At 35.5% G+C, this 19,104-nt stretch overlaps 1 protein-coding gene across 1 annotated transcript in view; it reads right to left on the reverse strand.

Moving 5' to 3' along the window:
• LOC149800920 (tyrosine-protein kinase JAK2-like) overlaps nt 1-19,104 on the reverse strand; it is a 171,770-nt gene that overhangs the window by 49,786 nt on the left and 102,880 nt on the right. Inside the window, exons 15-16 of the mRNA XM_089956754.1 lie at nt 9,964-10,135; nt 1,414-1,529 (exon numbers count right to left, since the gene is read on the reverse strand). Of these exons, the coding sequence (XP_089812880.1) occupies nt 1,414-1,529; nt 9,964-10,135 (288 nt within the window). The remainder of the gene's footprint in view (nt 1-1,413; nt 1,530-9,963; nt 10,136-19,104) is intronic.

The following is a 19,104-nucleotide window of genomic DNA, read 5'->3' on the forward strand; positions in this document are numbered from 1 at the left end:
GTCAGTACCTACCATTATTTCTGCCTGGAGCTTCTCCAGTGGGATTCCTATGGTCAACCAACCTGGGTTGCATCAATGATGCAGGAATGATTGAATTTCAGGTGTGATCATGACTGTTTGATCAAGGGGTCTTGAAAAGGGGTGCCATGTGCTTGCAATGTCTGCATTAAAAAGACAGTTGAGTGGGATCAAGTTCACTGATGCAATGAATAAACCAAGGAGTTGCAAAAATTCTCCCACTGAAATCCAAGCCCTGTTGAAAACAGAGTCAACGAGCTTGATGATTCTGATTACATGAGGAAATCATACTAGATTCCATATGGTGTAAATTCCATGTCCAGGTGGAAAAAATTCTGGGACGGATGGAGGTCCGACTTTCCCAGTTCACTAGAAAGCCTGGATGATCTTAAAGAGGGAGATCACTCCTGCCTTGGGGTAGAATAGAACATACCATATGCTTCTACAGGAGTCCATCCAGGTACACTGCTGTCATTGTAGATGATGTTGATTGAAACACGGTGACAAAGAAAGCAATAATCTCGGTAAGTCCAAGGGCTGATGTTGAGGCCAAAGGAGAACTTTGAACTGATAAAATGTGTTGTGGTAAGCAAAACAGAAAATGTTCATGAGATGGGATGGATAGAGATGGTAAAATACATGTTGATCAGATTGACACTAATGGCATACTTGTCCAAGTGAATGAAGAAACAGACTGAACTCACTCTCCAGTCAATGATGGGTCTCAATCTGCTGTTTGCATTCTGAAAAAGAAACAGCCTTGAATAAAACCCCAAGGTCTTTGCACAAGCTCCACTGCCTATCTTTCTGATGAGCGACTATATTTCCTGTTGTAGAAAGGCATCCTTCTCCCGATTTGATAGTACATCTGATAAGAGGGTAGAAGAGAAGAGGGGAGGGGTTGGATGAATGAAACCTGAAGCCACTCCAAAATAACCAAGATCACCCACCCAGTTTGAGGGAGTGTTTTTTAATGTACTGAGAGTGGAAAAAAACAAACCAAGGCATCATATTCCATTTTATCTTCAGCATGCCCAGACTGTATCTACATTCTGCATAGATAACTGTTACCAGTCTGGACAATACAATGTAAAAGTTGCAACCCCTTGCAGAGTGTTAAAGTGGCTGAATTCTGATCTCATCTCTTGAATAAGTGCTCACATCATTAACAGATTATGAAGTAATAATGTACATGATGTCAGAAATGATATTAAACTAATATATTACATCTAAATTGATCTTAAAACATTCTTCATTGCTGACATGAATTTACTTTTGTTTATACCAACATGTAGCTGATATGCTTTGTTTTCATCACTGAATTTAACTTAGACTTTAAAAAATGGTCTCTCTGTGACATAACAGTAAATTTCAAAGTGACAAAACTAAGTTAACCTGACAGATTTCTATGCAGAATCGAGTGAGATGATGAGCTGGAATTTTGTTCTCATTGTTTTTAAGAAATGTCTGCAGGGAGCCACCAGCAACATATTCCATCACTAGACAATTATCTGAAAAGAAAAATCAAAGAAGAGGTCATACTACCATGCAATAACTCACCAGACAAAACAAATATATAAAAAAGGAAATAAATAATGACCAAAATGTACAAAAACATGCAAGAGCAGGTGGCCCAAAAATATGGGTTAGCTGGATGGTGTCAAAATTTCTCCAGTTCTGTTGACTGTTTATAAAAATGTTTGAAGATTTTACTACCTTCTGCAATGTTTGGTAGAAGACCAGCATACTTTGCATGAAATTAAAAGGCCATCACATTACTAATACTTTTTATTATATGCTCATTTTGTTCTCCGTTAACTTTACATTGTCAGAATCATTCAGTATATTATGATACTGAACACGAGTGCAATTGATACTGAACTCACATGAAAAAAAGAACTACTTTCTATTGTAAACCTTGGATGCAGACACCAGCACTTTTGATTTATTTTATTTGACTGTGGATGAAGTAAACCAGCTGAATGAACTAAAACATATTTCGTGGACTGCCACATACCAGCTGCTTTGGCACATTCCAAGTTAACTTTTTTGATACAATGTTTCAGATTTAGGCAAGCTATAGATGCCAGACAGGGTCCTTACAAATAACATGCAAGTGACAAGGCATAAACTGTCTTCTTTAGCTGGTAATAAGAACGGCAAAAAATATACTTACAGTTTTACATCCTGAATTTTCTCAAAATGTACTTTCTTAGTTCTGCAAATCTGAATTACATGAGCCATGCTAGGGGTTCTCAAGCTTGATTATGCATTTTGAAATTGTACCGTAATTTCAACTATATTCCAAGTGCAATTACATCCTCCTTACTGCACTCAAAATGAAATAAACATTATATTCTAAAGCATCTTTTTGATCACTGCAACTGAAAGTCTTCAAATTTTTCCCACATTGTGATTTCAAACATTCAATGGCAGAACAGAAAAACACTTGCAGATGTGAACAGTACGCTGCTCCATTGCCACTGAAATCTGATGTACTTCATTTAGAATTGGCACATTAATCCAGCCCAGAATCACAAAATTTCATAGAAACAACAAAAAATTCCTAAATCTATTCATTCCAGATCAAACAGAAAAGTTGTTGCAATGCGCATTTGTCACAATATGACTCCAAATTTCAATTTCAAGTAGACCAAAACGCCATTTTCTTTTGAAAGTTCTGTTTAGCGTGTGACCAAGTTCAAATTTATTTGGGCATAGTTATGTGCGCATTAACACTGTTGTTGTTGTGTAATGATGAATCTGTTCTTGTGTATTTAGTTTGGAATTTGGCATACATTCAGTAACTTTGTTTTGTGTAGTGTATTTTTATTTACATAATTAAGCCTTAGGTAGAATAAAAAAATGAGCATATAACATATAATAAAAAGGTTACTGCATTTGTATGGGAAAATATGAACTCGTTTTGTCGGATGGATATACTGCACTCCCAAGATCGTGCAGTATTTCCATCCAAAGAACTTGTTCATATTTTCCCATACAAATGCAGTAACCTATAACTATCAAACTTGGTCAAAGTCTGCTTAGAAACAGTACACCCTAATTTACTTTGTCAAATTCGGGAAGGCAAAAATGTACATTTAGCAGCTCTTTTCACACCATATTATACTGCCACCATTACTTCTAAAGATTGACGAGACTCAGGTTAAATAACTTTCTGGCCTTGACCCAGCTTCTTCACACATTTGCCTTATACAATAAGATAATAAGTGATGCTCATCCTCTTTATAAATAAGATGTTATTGATATGGCATCAAGGTACACAGGACTAGATTTTTATGAGTATTACAAGATGTTTTCAGCACAAGCAGCAGACTAACGTTGCTATGACAATTCAAAAGTGATTGGTATCTAAGAAACAACACTTTGTTGTGTGGTATGTTTGCAAATTATTGGGCAAATACCTGTTTACTGTGTAACAAGTTACATGCTCCAACTATCTATATTTTGTCCTACCCTTTTGCATAAAACAAAAATTTGGTCCCACCAACTTGGAAAGCTCAGACACTTTGACATATTAGAAGAAAAAAAAAGAATCTAAAACCATGGTCGAGGAATCTGTAATAACTTCAACAAAATTAAGGTTTGCCCACTGACTCATTATAGAAATTTGCATGATATCGTTTTCTTACACTGTAAAATGGGTGATTCATAAAAAGTGCTCAAGACTTCAAAAAACTTGCTGATTCAGCGAACAGACATAACTAAGTGACCACGAAGGGACTTTACAATGTTGACCAATTGCTCCTTAAGCTAAAAATTCACCAGGAGAGAAGAATTTATTAGTTACCTGTAACTTGGTTTCCAGCTGTGGTTTGATTAAAGTTAAGGTTTAACTTCAGTTTCTTTTGAATGCAAAAACTTGATTTCAGCACATACATAATCTGAAGTAAATACACAGTTATTGCAAAGTGAATCAGGACAATGATTTGCATGCCAACATAGAGGAAAATACTCTGTTATGTGTGACCCCCTTCATGCTATTAATATTACACAAAAACTGGTGAGAGATAGCTGGCTTTGCAAGATAGACATCAAAGATGCTCTTAAATTAATCAAATTAAATTAATCAATGCCCATCAAACAATCAATTTGGCCTTATTATCGAGCTAAGTGGAACAACAAGTATTATTTTTTTCACACGATTTATCTTTGGCAGCAAATCTAGTCCAAAAATATCTGATCTCTTCTTCAAGGCCAGGTGTTGAATCCTACAAAACAATTATGACATGGAGTTTGTCATGCATCTGTTGAATGATTTTCACACAAAAGACCCACCTGAAGATTGATAGACTGATGGCATACTGGACTTTGGTGTTAAATAAACTGGGAGTTCCATTATCTCTGGCTATGACTGGGGTCCTGCCAGCATTCTGAAATACCTGGATATATCACTGGCCACAATCAAGATGGAGGCTATTTTTCCTTTAAAAAATATATCAAGCATAGCAGACATTTTACAGTCATCTGCCATGTAGGAAATTTTGCACGCAACATGAACTGCAAAGCCATTTAGGACATGTAAACTTTGCTTGTAGAGTGAATTATCTTGGAAGAGCTTGCATCTCTTACCTAATAGTATTATCCACTACTGTGAAAATTCTTCATCATCATGTCAAACTAACACCTGAATATCATTCTGACTTATAAATGTGGTCCAAATTTCTTCAAGTCTAGAATGAAATTTCCTTCTTTATGAAAAATAAAATTACTCCAGCAGCAGATATGCAATTCTACATTGATTTGGTGGCTATTATAACGAGAAATGGATTCAAGGAACTGACCACTAGATTTTATCCCATTTTGTTCTTCAAATTCAATTTGTGTGAATTGTACTCTATTGTTGTTGCAGCTGTATTGTCAGGGCTGGAATGGACTTGGAAAAAGATTATAGTTAACTGTCATGGTTCAGCTACTGTTGATATAACAAATAAAGATCAATCACTCTAAGATTCCACTGATCATGAAATTTGCTGACAGATGATTTGGTGTGCAGCTAGATGCAAGCTTTTTCTACAGGTCCAGCATATTCCACTTGATACAAACTTGATTGCTGACACTCTTTCATGTTTTCTGATGGGCAAATTCAGGCAGTTAGTACCACTAGTGGATGTTGGCCCAACAGGCTGACACCAGTTTCCAAGCATACACTGGTTTTAGAAGAGAGGTGAATTGTTCTTGCACATCTTCTGTATCTCCTTTTGCCAGGCACACATGCAGAACTTTGTTACAATTCCTGCTGAATTTTCTAACTATGTTTGGTGTTATCACAAATCTGCATAATACTTTTTCCCTCCATTACTGAAAAAGCACTATATATTTTGTTACTTATTGCTGTGTTTCACAACTGCAAAGGATCATAATAAAGCTGTAATTGGCTGGGATTCAACATTACTATCTGCTGGCTGAATTCAGTAACTCCATGCAAATTACAGATTTCAGTATATTCTTTGGGGAATTAAAAGAACTCGGTTAAAAAAACCAAGGCCAAGACTTCCCATTACATTTAGAATTTTTCTGTGACATTGCAGTGTGTTAGATTCTGGTGATTTTTCACCCTTTTTAGACCTTACAATGAAATGTATGTGTCTGGTTGTTTATTCAACATTTTGCATTGTGGTAAGTTCACCAACAAATCCCATCTGCCCTAAATGTGACTGGTTGCAGCTAAGAGGAGTGACATATTCTGCTGACTGGTTTACTCTTTTCCAGGACCTGTTGTTTTCCAAAGCAGATCCTCTTTAATTGTGAGTACACATTCCAGTTTACTGAAATGATCATGTGTACCCAGTTTCTTGAATGGAACAGTACCTGGAGTGAGGACAGTTTCCAGTGCTCTGCTCCTTGTGAATTTCTTAGGATGCCTTTGCAAGAGGGACCTGTATCTGTCACATCTTGGAGAAATATTAATTCACCTCAGATGTCAGCATCATAGATATTATGGATATTTATTCTATACAGGGGCAGCCATGACAGCAGCCATTGCTGATGCTGAAGATCACTTGATTCAGTCTCTAGCAAGAAGGTCTTCATCCTGTTGATCCAATACATTGTGGACCCATGCCCAATTTAAAATGCACAATTGCTTATGTATTCATAGGACTGCCAATTGGCCTTAACAATAATTTCAACAATGGCTTTATTCCTAGCTGGAGTTTATTATGTTCCAACTACTGGCCCTTGTAACTTTCCATTCTCTTGCTTGGGTCTGGGGTTTTTTTTCTTCTTTTATTTGCCTGTACATTAGTGTATAGCTTTTTTTGTCATGACTGCAGCTGTGTTTGAAACCCATGCTCATTTGATCATCCTCACAGGACTGGTTGGATTTTTTCATTTTATGTTTATTTTTTACATTCATCCTTGTGCTACTTTTCAGGCCATACCATTTAAAAGCCCACATATTTCTATCCTCTTGAGGGCTCTCACTTGCTATTTTTCCAAACTACCAAAGTTGTTTGTCATCTGTTTTACTCACAATTTTGATGCTCTTTCACCTACTAATTTATTACCTGCTGCATGCCTTAATTTCATCTTGACTTTCAATCAATTTCATAATTGGGGATCACCCTTGCTGTTTAGGCTCTGGGATAGTTTACATATAGAGTTGGGCCTACTGCTGGGATCCGTAGAATATTAGAATAAGGGGTAGTAAGGCTGTAATCAAGCCACCTTATCACCCCAGGTCAGTAGAATATTAGAATAAGGGATATGGTAAGGCTGGGATCAACCTGCATTAGGCCAAGAGTCATCCATGGGATCAAGCTAAATTTCTTTTTCTTCAAGTATTTACCTGAGAGAAGCCAAATTTATTTATGTCTTTATGTATGTTGGGGATGAAAAGGTGGAGGGGAATGTATGTAGAACTGAAAATGGCACATCTTGTGCTACATGCTTCTGTGTATCCTATAGATGACCCCCAAACAACAGTGGGGGAGCCCAATGGTAATGACTATAAAGCCAAAGAGTGATGAAGCCTCAGCAGTGATGAACATAAAAGAATGTCATTTATCAACAAGATTTAACAAAGCCCTAAGGGTATTTACCTTCACATTCTTTCAAAGGAGAGAAGACCATGCCCCCTACCAAGAGGCACAAACATTACATGGTGTTGCAGAAGTACATTTTGTACAGGTGAGACAAGATTCATGATTGTCCTCACTAACCTTGCACTTCTGACACTTACTACATCAGTGTTTAGATTAAAGATTTGATTAACAATTTTTCAGTCATCGCTATGATATCTGCAGTGTGGCAGTTTATAGCTATGTCTATCACTGGGGCATCATGCTGCAGACATGTAGCATGATGTCCCACCCAGTCACATTATTCTGACACCGGGCCGACCAGTCCTAACACTAACCGCTTAATGCTGAGCACCAAGTGAGGCAACTGCTAGTACTATTTTTAAAAGTCTTTGGTATGACTTGACTGGGTTTCAAACCCACGACCTTCCACATCTGAGGTTTATGCTCTAACCACTTAGCCCACCGGAGAAGTCCTCAATTAGCTTTTCATAAGAAGCCAACAATGACAAATGCTGATGGATGATATATAAGACAAAACAGACAGTGCATGCTGGTTGCAGGGTCATCCAATAAGCTCACAGGAAATAAATCTCAAGAAAAAAAGTAAACTAGAGCAATAATTTCATGGTTTGCCATGGCAAATTCCCATGCATTTTATTAAAATATATCCACCTCTAACCCCACTGCCTCACAACCATGACCAAGGGAGATAACTCCAAATCTATTACATATGTTTCTGTCCTCCTGGTGGAGCACATATATCATGTTTAGTCAAACAGTATTTATAAAATGTCATCACAAATTCAATCTTTGGCTATCAGCAACTGAATCATTCTTGGTGAAGTACCTTTATCTACTGACCCTTGAACCCCTCCCAGGGAATTGTTCCTCTCTACAAGCACCTGAACCATTCCCAGCGAACATCCTCTTTAGCAGTCAAAATGTGAGCAATGTATTAATCAAGTCTGGTGAATATCCATCCAGTGGTTTAAGAGGAGATTGAGTTAAAGACAGATGCACAAACAGAGTGATGGATGGACAGATGGGGCTATCCCAACATGCCCAATGATTAAGCACGGAGATAAGACATCACTAGTTACAAATCTGCAAATAGAAACTTGATGAGACCAATTACAAATAGGTTTTGTGAAACGTTATATCTTGCCTTGTACTGTATAAACTTCAGTACTACTACACTGTATCTCATGAGTCCACTTTTTGTTCTGCTGTTCCATCCAGAACAAACAGCTGCTTCAGTGTTTAATGTTTGTCTACAGAATAGGTAAGCACTATTATCACCCCTGCCTTTACAGTTTCTATTTAATCAATGGAGGAAAAAATTATTTCAATTGTTTAAATACAGAGGTATTCACGTTGTTAATGGTGGCTTTGTGGTTAGAGCATCTGCCTTGGAAGCGGGACATCATGGGTTCAAACCCTGGCCGAGTCATACCAAAGACTTACAAATGTGGTACTAACAGCTGCCTCGCTAGGCACTCAGCATTAAGAGGTCAGTGTTATGACTGGTCAGCCTCATGTCAGGATAATGTAAATGGGTGGGACATCATGCTACATGTCTGCAGCATGATGCCCCAGTGATAGACATAACTATAAACTGCCACACTGCAGACATCATAACGATGACTGAAAAATTGTTAATCTAATCTTTAATCTAAACACTGATGTTCAGTATATGGTGAAGTGTCTACAACATGAAAATTAAAAATTGAGAAATATAACAGATCTAAAGATGACGAAACTGCTTGTGACCTCAACACCTTCCTTTCAAGCTTTTATTAAATCCATATAGTACATGTAATTGTAAAGATGATTTTTTTTTACCGTCATCATAAACAGCATGAAAGAAAAATGATATTCCCTAAAATTACTTGCATGATAAAATCACATAATTTAGTCTCTATTTTCAAGTATTTCTTTTAATAATACTGTTTTGTAATAAGTATAATTTTTCTTTCAAATCTGAAGAAAAGATGAAAATTATTCATAATGTCCTACATATGATTTTTGTCTAGTATGTGGTGATATATGATGATGTAAAAATTAAACTATCACATGTTTCAAATGGGTGATATTCTGAAAATTTTGTCATTTCAATCTTGTGTTTGGGCCCATATTTCATAATAATAATAATTCCTCAGTAAGCAAAACTATGAAAGCTTGTTTAAAAAATTAAATTAATAAGATAATCGGGTTATTTCTGAATTTTCCTGCACATCGACTTTTCAGACAATACAACAAAGATATATTAGTGAACGTAAGAGTTATAATTTAAGTCAATTTGTTTAAAATTTGATTATGGTGTTTTAGAGTACATATTTGAAATGAAAATAAAATTAGTTGTAATAATGGAATGCAGAAATGTTTGCAGTGTTGCCTTATTTTTTTAATTTAGTCTTCTTCAGACAGGCACATATGCAATCAGTAGCCTAAATGTGGCAGGTGGAGGTAAATATGGAAGAACTTCCTGCTAGAAAGGTCTATTATGGTGATGTGGTTAGCTGAAATTTGTTTAACAGAGAATATGGCTGGCACACTGGGAATGCCAGACAATGAAAACTTTGTTACTGTCATGTTGTTCACCTGATGGCAATGGAAATTCTTTGCAGTTGGAACAGAGAGATCCTGATCATAAAATGTTCCTTTCATAATAAAAAATTAACAGAATTCTTCTCTAGCCTGCAAGATAATTGCTGATACACAGTACTTCCCTTTAGAAACGTAAAGTCATTTTCTTCAATAATCTTTTGATCATCTTCCTTTTAAAAAAACAAAATTAAATTTCATCTACAATTGCTACAAAACAAATTTTCACCTGGATATTTTCACAATATTAATATGTTGGATATCTAGAGGAAGAAAAAGGTGAAATTCTTCATACCTTTCAAACAAAACCCGTAAAATCGTACAATATTCTCATGAGTTAATCCAGACATAACCTCTGCCTCTTTTGCAACTGAACTCTGGACAGTATCTGGCATCCCTTTAAATAGCTTGATGGCAACTTTTTCCTTCCCATCCATGTTTCCTGAACACACTTTTCCAAATTTACCCTGTAAATTACAAATTATTAGTTGAGAAGATTGTGTATTGAGACTGACAAAGTTTAATTACTAAGTTAACTTGAGTATCAAGGTCTGGTTAGAATATTACAATACTTGCAACATCACGCCTTTTTTTAAATACAGAAATTGAACAAAAACAAATCCATTCTATTTTAATTTAATATCACTGTTGCCTTGAGCTCCATTCTACCTCATTCTTTATTTCAGTTATTTTTCTGACACATCCGTAGGGACATCAGTTTTCACAATGCAAGGCAACATTGCTGTAAAAAATATAGGACCAAATTCTGCCCTGAGAAAAAATAAGGTTATTACATCACCATGCTGGGAACAGACCAAAATATTTCATCACTTTGCAAGGAACAGACCAAAATATCTGCCTTGAGGTATCGAGACAAAGAAAAATTCTATTGCCTGTAGCCATGGGTACTAGAACATCTAGTTGTCCACTGCACCTAGGGCAAAAAGTCTGGTGTGTTCCTTACACACCCATAAATTGTTACTTCATTTTACCAAAGAGCATACAGATATGGACTGATGCTGTTTGTAAATGCATCAGTTTCCTCAGAGTACTTGTGATCATTAATTCTAAATTCCAGTCATTAATATTTTATCACATCAGGCAATAGTTTGCAGGTGCAGTAATTTCTCCACTGTATAACTGTCAATTTTGCTTTAAGATGTAGGTTGTTCCTTATGTCATAGACCCCCCAATGAAGAAACCCCACATGCTAATGTCAAAAAATCTGCAGTTTTATTACTGTAAATGGCAGTTACTAGATTTAGATTTGGTTTTGATATCATGAAATTTATACACTTTTATAAGAAATCACATTTCTAGACAAAATGTTTTTTTTAAAAAACTTATCTCAATAAATGACAATATGTGCCAAAATACTGAAAAATGAAAATGTTAATAAATGCCTACTGGCAGCAACACTTTGAAGTAAATACCAACTGAGAAAAGGTCTCATCAATTGAAATTAAGGTTTTTACACATTATCCTGACACCAGGCCGACCAGTCCTAACACTAACCTCTTAATGCTGAATGCCAAGCGAGGCTGTTAGTACCATTTTTTAAGTCTCTGGTATGACTCAGCCGGAGATCGAACCCACGACCTCCTGCATCTGAGGTGGATGCTCTAACCACTAGGCCACCGGAGCGGTCCTGAGGAATTAACCAACGCAAACATATCATTGGATTTGACTGGTGGTTCATTCATGTTTGCTCGTAATAGATACATGGGTCCTCTCCTTAAAAGGGAAGCAACACCAACTTAATAGATACATTAATTTGTGAATACTGCATGTCAGCTTGATCTATGTATTTCAAGTCTAAATTCAATAATTGACTTTGATTGGCTACTTCTTTTGATCTAATATCTTTAAATGTTTAAATCCATTAGATAAATATTTGTGTAGAACAATGTAGATCATAATTTTCATGTATAAATTAAAGATGTAAAACCCAATACCCATTTTCCGCAATTGTTTACCAAAATTTGTACCACCCTCACTATCTTGTGCCCTTGCCCATGTAATGGTACATGTTTATGGACCCTGCCACTCAAGAGTTATCAGGGAAGAAATGTACATGAACATTACTTTCTCTTCTTTATTGACAAAGAATTATATTAATTCATCCAAATACATGCACTATTGTACGCAAGTATCTGACTTAAAAATGCTCCAGTATGATTTTATGAATATGAACTGAAATATAAAAACTGATTATATATCAGCCCTATTTTTAAAACCAGTATGGCATGATAAACTCTTTAATGACCAATGGATTTTAATGACCTGAACCATTGGTCAATGTATGCAGTCTTCAACTAAAGTTACACTGCATACACCATTACTGTTTTACTGCTCACTTGGAGACTTTATATCTTCTCTCTAACAATATCAAAAATAATTTCCCATAAATAAACTCATTAAGCTGACAGAACTCTGATGGGACTGGTACTAATCATTTTGGAAAAGAGGTATTTCAGAATAGTGTTGTCATAGCTTCATCTGACAAGATGGACGCTTTGTCAAACATTTTAACAGGAGTTCTACAACAATTGTATCTTGCAACAAATGTACCTGTTTTTACAGCCTTCATGACTAGCAAGAACTGGCTTTATGAAATTTTAATCAACTAGACCAGATGGTTCCCAAAGTGGGCAATACTGCCCCCTGAGTGGCAGTGGGATTACTGAGGAGGGACACTAATGATGAATAATGCTTTTTATGGGGTAAATAGGGGCTGCTGAGGATAACCAAGGGGGCAGTGGCCCCAAAAAGTTTGGGAACAACTGAACCTGATTGAATTTTTTTTTTCTGCTTTGACATAACTAACAGAACATTGTATCTGATGTTTGGTTTACCTCATCTGCGATAACTGGCCTAACTATTTGTTATTCAAGCATGCTGCCTGTTTGTTTAAAATGTTCTGATTCTGATCATCTATCATTCTAATTGTCCTCTGATCTTATTATCTTTTAAGTACTTAAACGGTGGAGATTTACTCTAATAAACATACTTGAATGGCTGTTTGTAGTATGCACAATCAATTAGCAAAACTTGGTTAATGTGGTTATTGTCTTATTACTTTAATTTGAAACAAAGCAACAAAAGTATTGATTGTTACAAAAATGCCAACAATATAAAGTGAAGATTCCATTTGATGTTTGACAGTATGTACAGCAGTATAGATGTAATCAATCTGGTGCAACACTGTATATGTTTTCTTGATGTGCAAAGCCAGGATTAAACAATAATGATGACCAATGCTCAAGACAGTCTGACACCTGTCATACAAAAATTTGCTATTCAATGTTGTTGTTGTTGTTGTTGTTGTAGGGTTTAATGCCATTTTTCAGCACAAGATAAGCTATACACTGCTGCCAGTTTCAAATGGCAAAGGAAGAACCCAGAAACCCCCCAGAAAGAACCAACAACCCATGAGAAGCTACTGGCAAGCTTTCTCATGTACCCACATAGGTCAAGCCCGAGACTCGAACCCACGAAGATAGCAGTGAGATGGCAGTGGTCATTAACAGTGAGCGCTTTAGACCACTAGGTCACTTGGGCCCCCTTTTCAATGTTTGTATGTCAGATAACGAGTTTAAAATTATTAAATTTTATAGTTGTGAGTTATATATATGAAAAAGAGCAAGATTTACATTCATAGATGTCAATGTCCAACTTGAACATCTTCCAGTCAAAATATCAATATCAATACCATTGGACATGTCTGGTACAAACAAGAGATTCCAAAGGCCTAATTTGATATATATATATATATATATATATATATATATATATATATATATATATATATATATAATTCCAATTGTTATGAAGTGACAGAATTTTCTTCAACCTGATTGGATAAAAATGGTCACATGATACTGATCAAGAATTTTTCATACATAAGTCTGCAGACTAGTTTCCAGGTAATTTTATGCTTTATCTATACAAACTCCTTAAATCATATGAACAAGCCCCACCCACCCACCCACCGTCATGATTTCCAAACAAATTTTGCAACCCCCTAGTTCAAATCACCCATTAGAAATTAAAACAATGAAATTACGTAGTCATGAGTCCTGTACTCCAACATTCACTACTTTCGCCAAAGAAAGCATATGGGCAGGTTTAACAAGCCAAACTTAAAAAATTGTTGCCTTTTGCTTCGACAATGTGTTCCACCAGCTATAACTAAAGATCAGGGTCACATAAAATTGACACAAGTTTGGTTTTGTAAAATTGACACAAGTTTGATTTTGAACGATCAAAATACTTAGAAAGCAAGAACAATGCCTGCTATAATAACGTATGCCATATACAAGCATACTGTTAAGAAAAAACAAATAGCCTGGATTAAACAACATATACCAAAACAAATTTCATTAAAAAAATTATCATAACAAGCTCCTTAGAACACTGGCATGACCCACTCTACCCTATATTACAATAAAAAGAATAAATGGCTCATGGCTAACAAAGATGGAGCTATTTATTCTGTTCAGTGAAGAGGCAGATTCAAAGAAAACTTTGAGCTACCTAAAACTGAATACTATGTTGATGAAATCTGTTGATATGATGAAAGAAAGGAAGTAAACTGGAATTATAAGGATTATATGACCATGGTGTACCAACTGTAACCTAAATATGTTCCATCACACTGTTAATATATTCCAGTTTTTACCAATAAAATTTGCCACTGTACCAGAAAAAGATGAGGCTGTTGGTATCCATGTAACGACAAACAGTAAAATGTGTTTTAAGTCTTGAATGTTAACTGTCTCAACATCAAAGTCTGTAAGAAGCCGACTTATTCTTTTCATACACCTGTAATCCCATATCCGTGCAGAATTTGATAAGTGACAACAACACAGCACCAGAAGGAAAGTTGGCTTATCTCTTTGATTGGGTGCAAGGGTATGATATTTGATTCAAGATGAAACAATATAAATTAAAGAACTCTGTCTGTTTTAAAGATGTTAATCAGAGCTTAATTTCATTCGAGTTAAAGAATCTTTTTATATCAAGTTTATTTTTTATACCATTGGTGCTTTTATTACCTCTAAACTTATTCAAAACAAATTAATAACTATGTATTTGTTTGCAGGGGGACTGGCTTGGTTTAGATTCTGCCAGCTCCTATTTATAGATGACTTTAAGTCATGAGAACTAACCATGCTGAACTTAAAAGGCATTCACACACGCCAAGCCTAAAAAACTAAACATTTTATGCAGTGCTTGGAAACACTTAAGTATTCACTTTATAAGTGAACTCTGAAGCAAAGTTGTTAATAGTGTGTGGATTAAGTTTGTAATTGACAGTGAAAATACTTGAATGGGATTAAACAATAGTTTGTTCCACACAGAAACGTGAATTTTATCCAATCTGCAACTCAGTAAATTTACCCATTTCATGTTAAATATTTTTCATGAAACGAATTAGGTACTTTTAGCTACATTTACTGACGCTGACCTGGTAATTTACTGAGGATAAAAGTCACAATGCTATGTGGAATGAACTATAGTGTCGTGTTGTTGACTTGTGAAACTTACAAACACATCTCCTGTAAAGGTCAGAAACTTATTCATTTCATTTCATTTTCTTACTCTAACAGCAAAATTTTCTCCACTCTATGCAAGTGATAAAACATGCATTGATGAGATAGGCTGATTAGCATTTGTACTGGTAAAATTTGGTCTTGTAGTGTCCTTGCCAGAATGAGGTACTGGTAGTTGCAAAACCCAAGTGGCAGCCCTGTACTTAATCACTCACAACGTTAACAGTTGAAAAAGATTAAGTGAAATTTACACATCAATAAATAATCAACCATGATCATATATATATATATATATATATATATATATATATATACACACACACACACATTCTTGTATTTAGTGGATATCGAGGACTCACGTATGGAACCACATACCGAGGACATTTGTTCTGCTGATGTTAGAGTAAAAAGAAATACAGTTTGAGGCAGTAAATTAATAGCAAATGGTGACATATCAAGGAGGTAACTGTATTATCAATTCTAAGAAATATGAAATTTAGTAATGTAAGCAAGGACGCACATGTTTACACAAACAGTCTGTAAAATCCATGCAAACTAAGGACACAAACTATTTGATAAAATCATGGAGACCGTGGACATTGATACATTTTGACCAACGAGGACATGTTTGCATATCTAGTCCAGTCTTAACAATCAATACGACCACTCAGGTGGCATAGTGGTTAGAGCATCTGCCTCAAATATGGGAGGTTGCAGGTTTGAACCAAGGCCGAGTCATAACAAAGACATGAAAATAGTACTAACAGCTGCCTCACAAAGCGCTCAGCATTAAGAGGTGTCAGAATAATGTGACTGCATGGGACATAATGCTACAAGTCTGTGGCGTAATGCCCCAATGCTCGACATGAGTATAAACTGCCATACTGCATACATCATAGCAATATGACTAAAAGATTGTTAAAGCTAAGTTAAAATCAAATCCAAATCACATACCAGTATTAAGTAACTGTAACCTCCATAAGGTTTTCATCTAGGGCAATTACATTATTTGAATATATACCTTGTTGTTATTGACTGACATGAATTTCTTGATTGAGTGATTGTCCTGCAATTAGACTTTAGCATGACATAACATGCTTCAGACTAATCCACTGCTTTGGAGATCATATTGTAATAAATTTGGAGTATGCGAATTTGGTTATAGCGCCCCGTTTTAAGGAATTCTTAGATTTGTGTGATTACTTGTTTCATTATTGGAACTTCGTACGACGAAAATATTCCATAGCCCAAAATAATTAGCCAATTAGTAGGAGCAAACGTCACGGAGTGAAGTGTTAGAGAGTTTCCATGATGCCATGGTTGACTTTTAGTGAAATGAGGTCAAAACCACATGAGTGTCCGCTTGAGTAATATAGTCCCTATTAAAACCTAATGGTGTACATTGGTTGTGTGACTGCAGTGGCAGTATTTACGGTAGGAGACCGGTAAATTACACAAAGGAATAAACAATAAGGGATTCGACATATACCGTTTAAGTTGCCATGGTGGCAAATGTAACACAGTTGTACTGGCAAAATGTGCCTAAAACCATGAATTGACTGGCCTAAGGTGGCGCAGTAAAAATAGTTTAATGTGTTAGGGGATAGTTGTATAATTTCTACGGCATGAACTGCTGATGGTACAGAAAGTTGATGAAGAGAAACCATGCAGATGTGCAGTTGATAGATATTTGGTAAGTTTTGAGATCTGTGGTCTTGCACTGATTAGCGAAAAATTTATGTACAGAATGGACATGTCAGGCTTTCTAATTTAAAACTGAAGTTGCATAGAAGTCTTTTGGAAATTTAGGGTAAACTTATGACTTCTAGCGGAATCGAACCAGGGTTTGACACTGCTCGGTCAAGCAAATACCCCTGGATTGTAACAATACTATTTGGCTGGATTTGAGCAATAATGGCAGGAAACTTGCCTTATCGGCAATGACTATTTGCTTTTTGACAAAATAGAGTAATATCTTCGTCACATAATACGCATAAAAATCTTTTCTCTCTCTCTCTTGGGCATGTGCAGACGTAATGTTGAAAATAAGAATGAATGTCTGTATTACTCATATTGTGTATTTCATGGAGACATTGTGTATTTTTCAAATCACTCTGGCTGAATAAATCGATGATGCATACAACATTAATTCTGTTGTAGTCTGTATAGTTTTATCTCAACCTCAGCACAAAAAATAATGATAGACTAAAACACTGATAACAACAACAACATCAACTTATCTATGTTAACTGAATTGAAACCTCCTAAATAGCTTTAAAGTTCAGTAATTGCAGAAGTGAAGAACAGAGTTCTATGAGAGTACATGTATGTATAGAGTTAGTGGATGGGGTTAATTTTCTAACACCTTTTTACAAACAGTTTATCCTGTTTTATTGTTTTGGAGCCATGAATGAGCAAGAATATACTTTAATGGTACAACACTCTCTTGGTTCACCTTCCAAATCACTTAGTATTATACATTTACTAATTCAAGGTACCACACAAAGGTGCTTCGTATCGCTGATTGGAAGTTTTAAACAGTTTTTTTTCTTTATCACCTTCTGTTTAAAACAGACTGAAAAAAGACTAAATGAGTAAGAATATTACAGTCTAATGCAGCTCTAAATAAATGTACTTTTAAGTTATAAATACAAGTTGGTCCAGTAAAACATCCTGAGCATTTTGGCTATTGTTAAAAACCTCTTTAAATTTGGGAAAACAATATAGATTGATGCCTTGTTTTTATATGTTACATGTTGTTTTAATAAGACTTCATTTACAACAGAACTATTGATACAAATATAATTCATGATATGTTAAGAAAGTCATCAAATCACCAAAAGAAGCAAGTATATACATTTAAAAGAACACTGAATGCATTAAACAGTTTATGATTGCTTGCATGTTTAGACACAGAGCGTGATAATGAAAAACATATTGCTGTAATTAAATGTTTCATTTTGGGACTGATCATCTTGATGATAAATGTTTGACCTCTGTATAATATATTTTTCTTTCTATATATTTATTGAAGTTTTGTGCATGTAACTTACAAATTCGGCTAGTGATAATTCGATCTCACTGTAACGGGATTTTTCACTTGATTCACATCTGTTCTCTCCTGTTTGAATACTAAGTAGGCAAATGATGAAATAAGAGTGAATATAGCTCATTTAATAATCGCAAAATAAATTTTGCATATCAGGGATATCTTTTCAATATCTTTATGTGTGTAAAATCTTGCCACAAACAGGACGTTTTAACTTTACAGATGGGTCGGATAATGAGCAATTTCGGTGCAACTCTACAATGAATTCATGCATATTTCCAATAGCATTTTGACGTACTTCTTTCATACATGTCGTAGTCTTATTTGCATGTATTGGACGTTTATGGTATGAATGTATCGTGAGTTTTCCAACACTAGTCTCAAATGCATGAAATATTAATAAAAAATACCAAGGACTGTTATATACACTAGCTTATCTTCTTATAGTTTAGCTAAGTACATGTAGTTGGTATCTGATGCTTGGATCTAAAGGGAGTTAATACATTTTTGCAATGTGTAATTTGATAGCGGAGATCTCTCTACAAGTTTTCCACCAGGCAATTGATGACATGGTTTCAGGCATGTGTATCGCCAGCTTTGGAAGAAAGATACACTCCAAAATCGTGAACAAGTACCAAGCGTGTAAATGGGAACCTTCCTACAAATCATGATTGTATGTTATTCTAAGCTAAAATAGTTGGGAGAAGCAAGATTGTACTATTTTTCCAAACGAGGAGTGTCCTCAGTACATTGGTGTGTAATCTCATGAATATCCTCAGTTTACACCAAATACAAACTCACGCACACACATAATCACAGGGTGAACCCACTA

This window comes from Sinohyriopsis cumingii, chromosome 4, assembly GCF_028554795.1.
Source record: "Sinohyriopsis cumingii isolate HCF-2022 chromosome 4, ASM2855479v2, whole genome shotgun sequence".
Classification (NCBI taxonomy): domain Eukaryota; kingdom Metazoa; phylum Mollusca; class Bivalvia; order Unionida; family Unionidae; genus Sinohyriopsis; species Sinohyriopsis cumingii.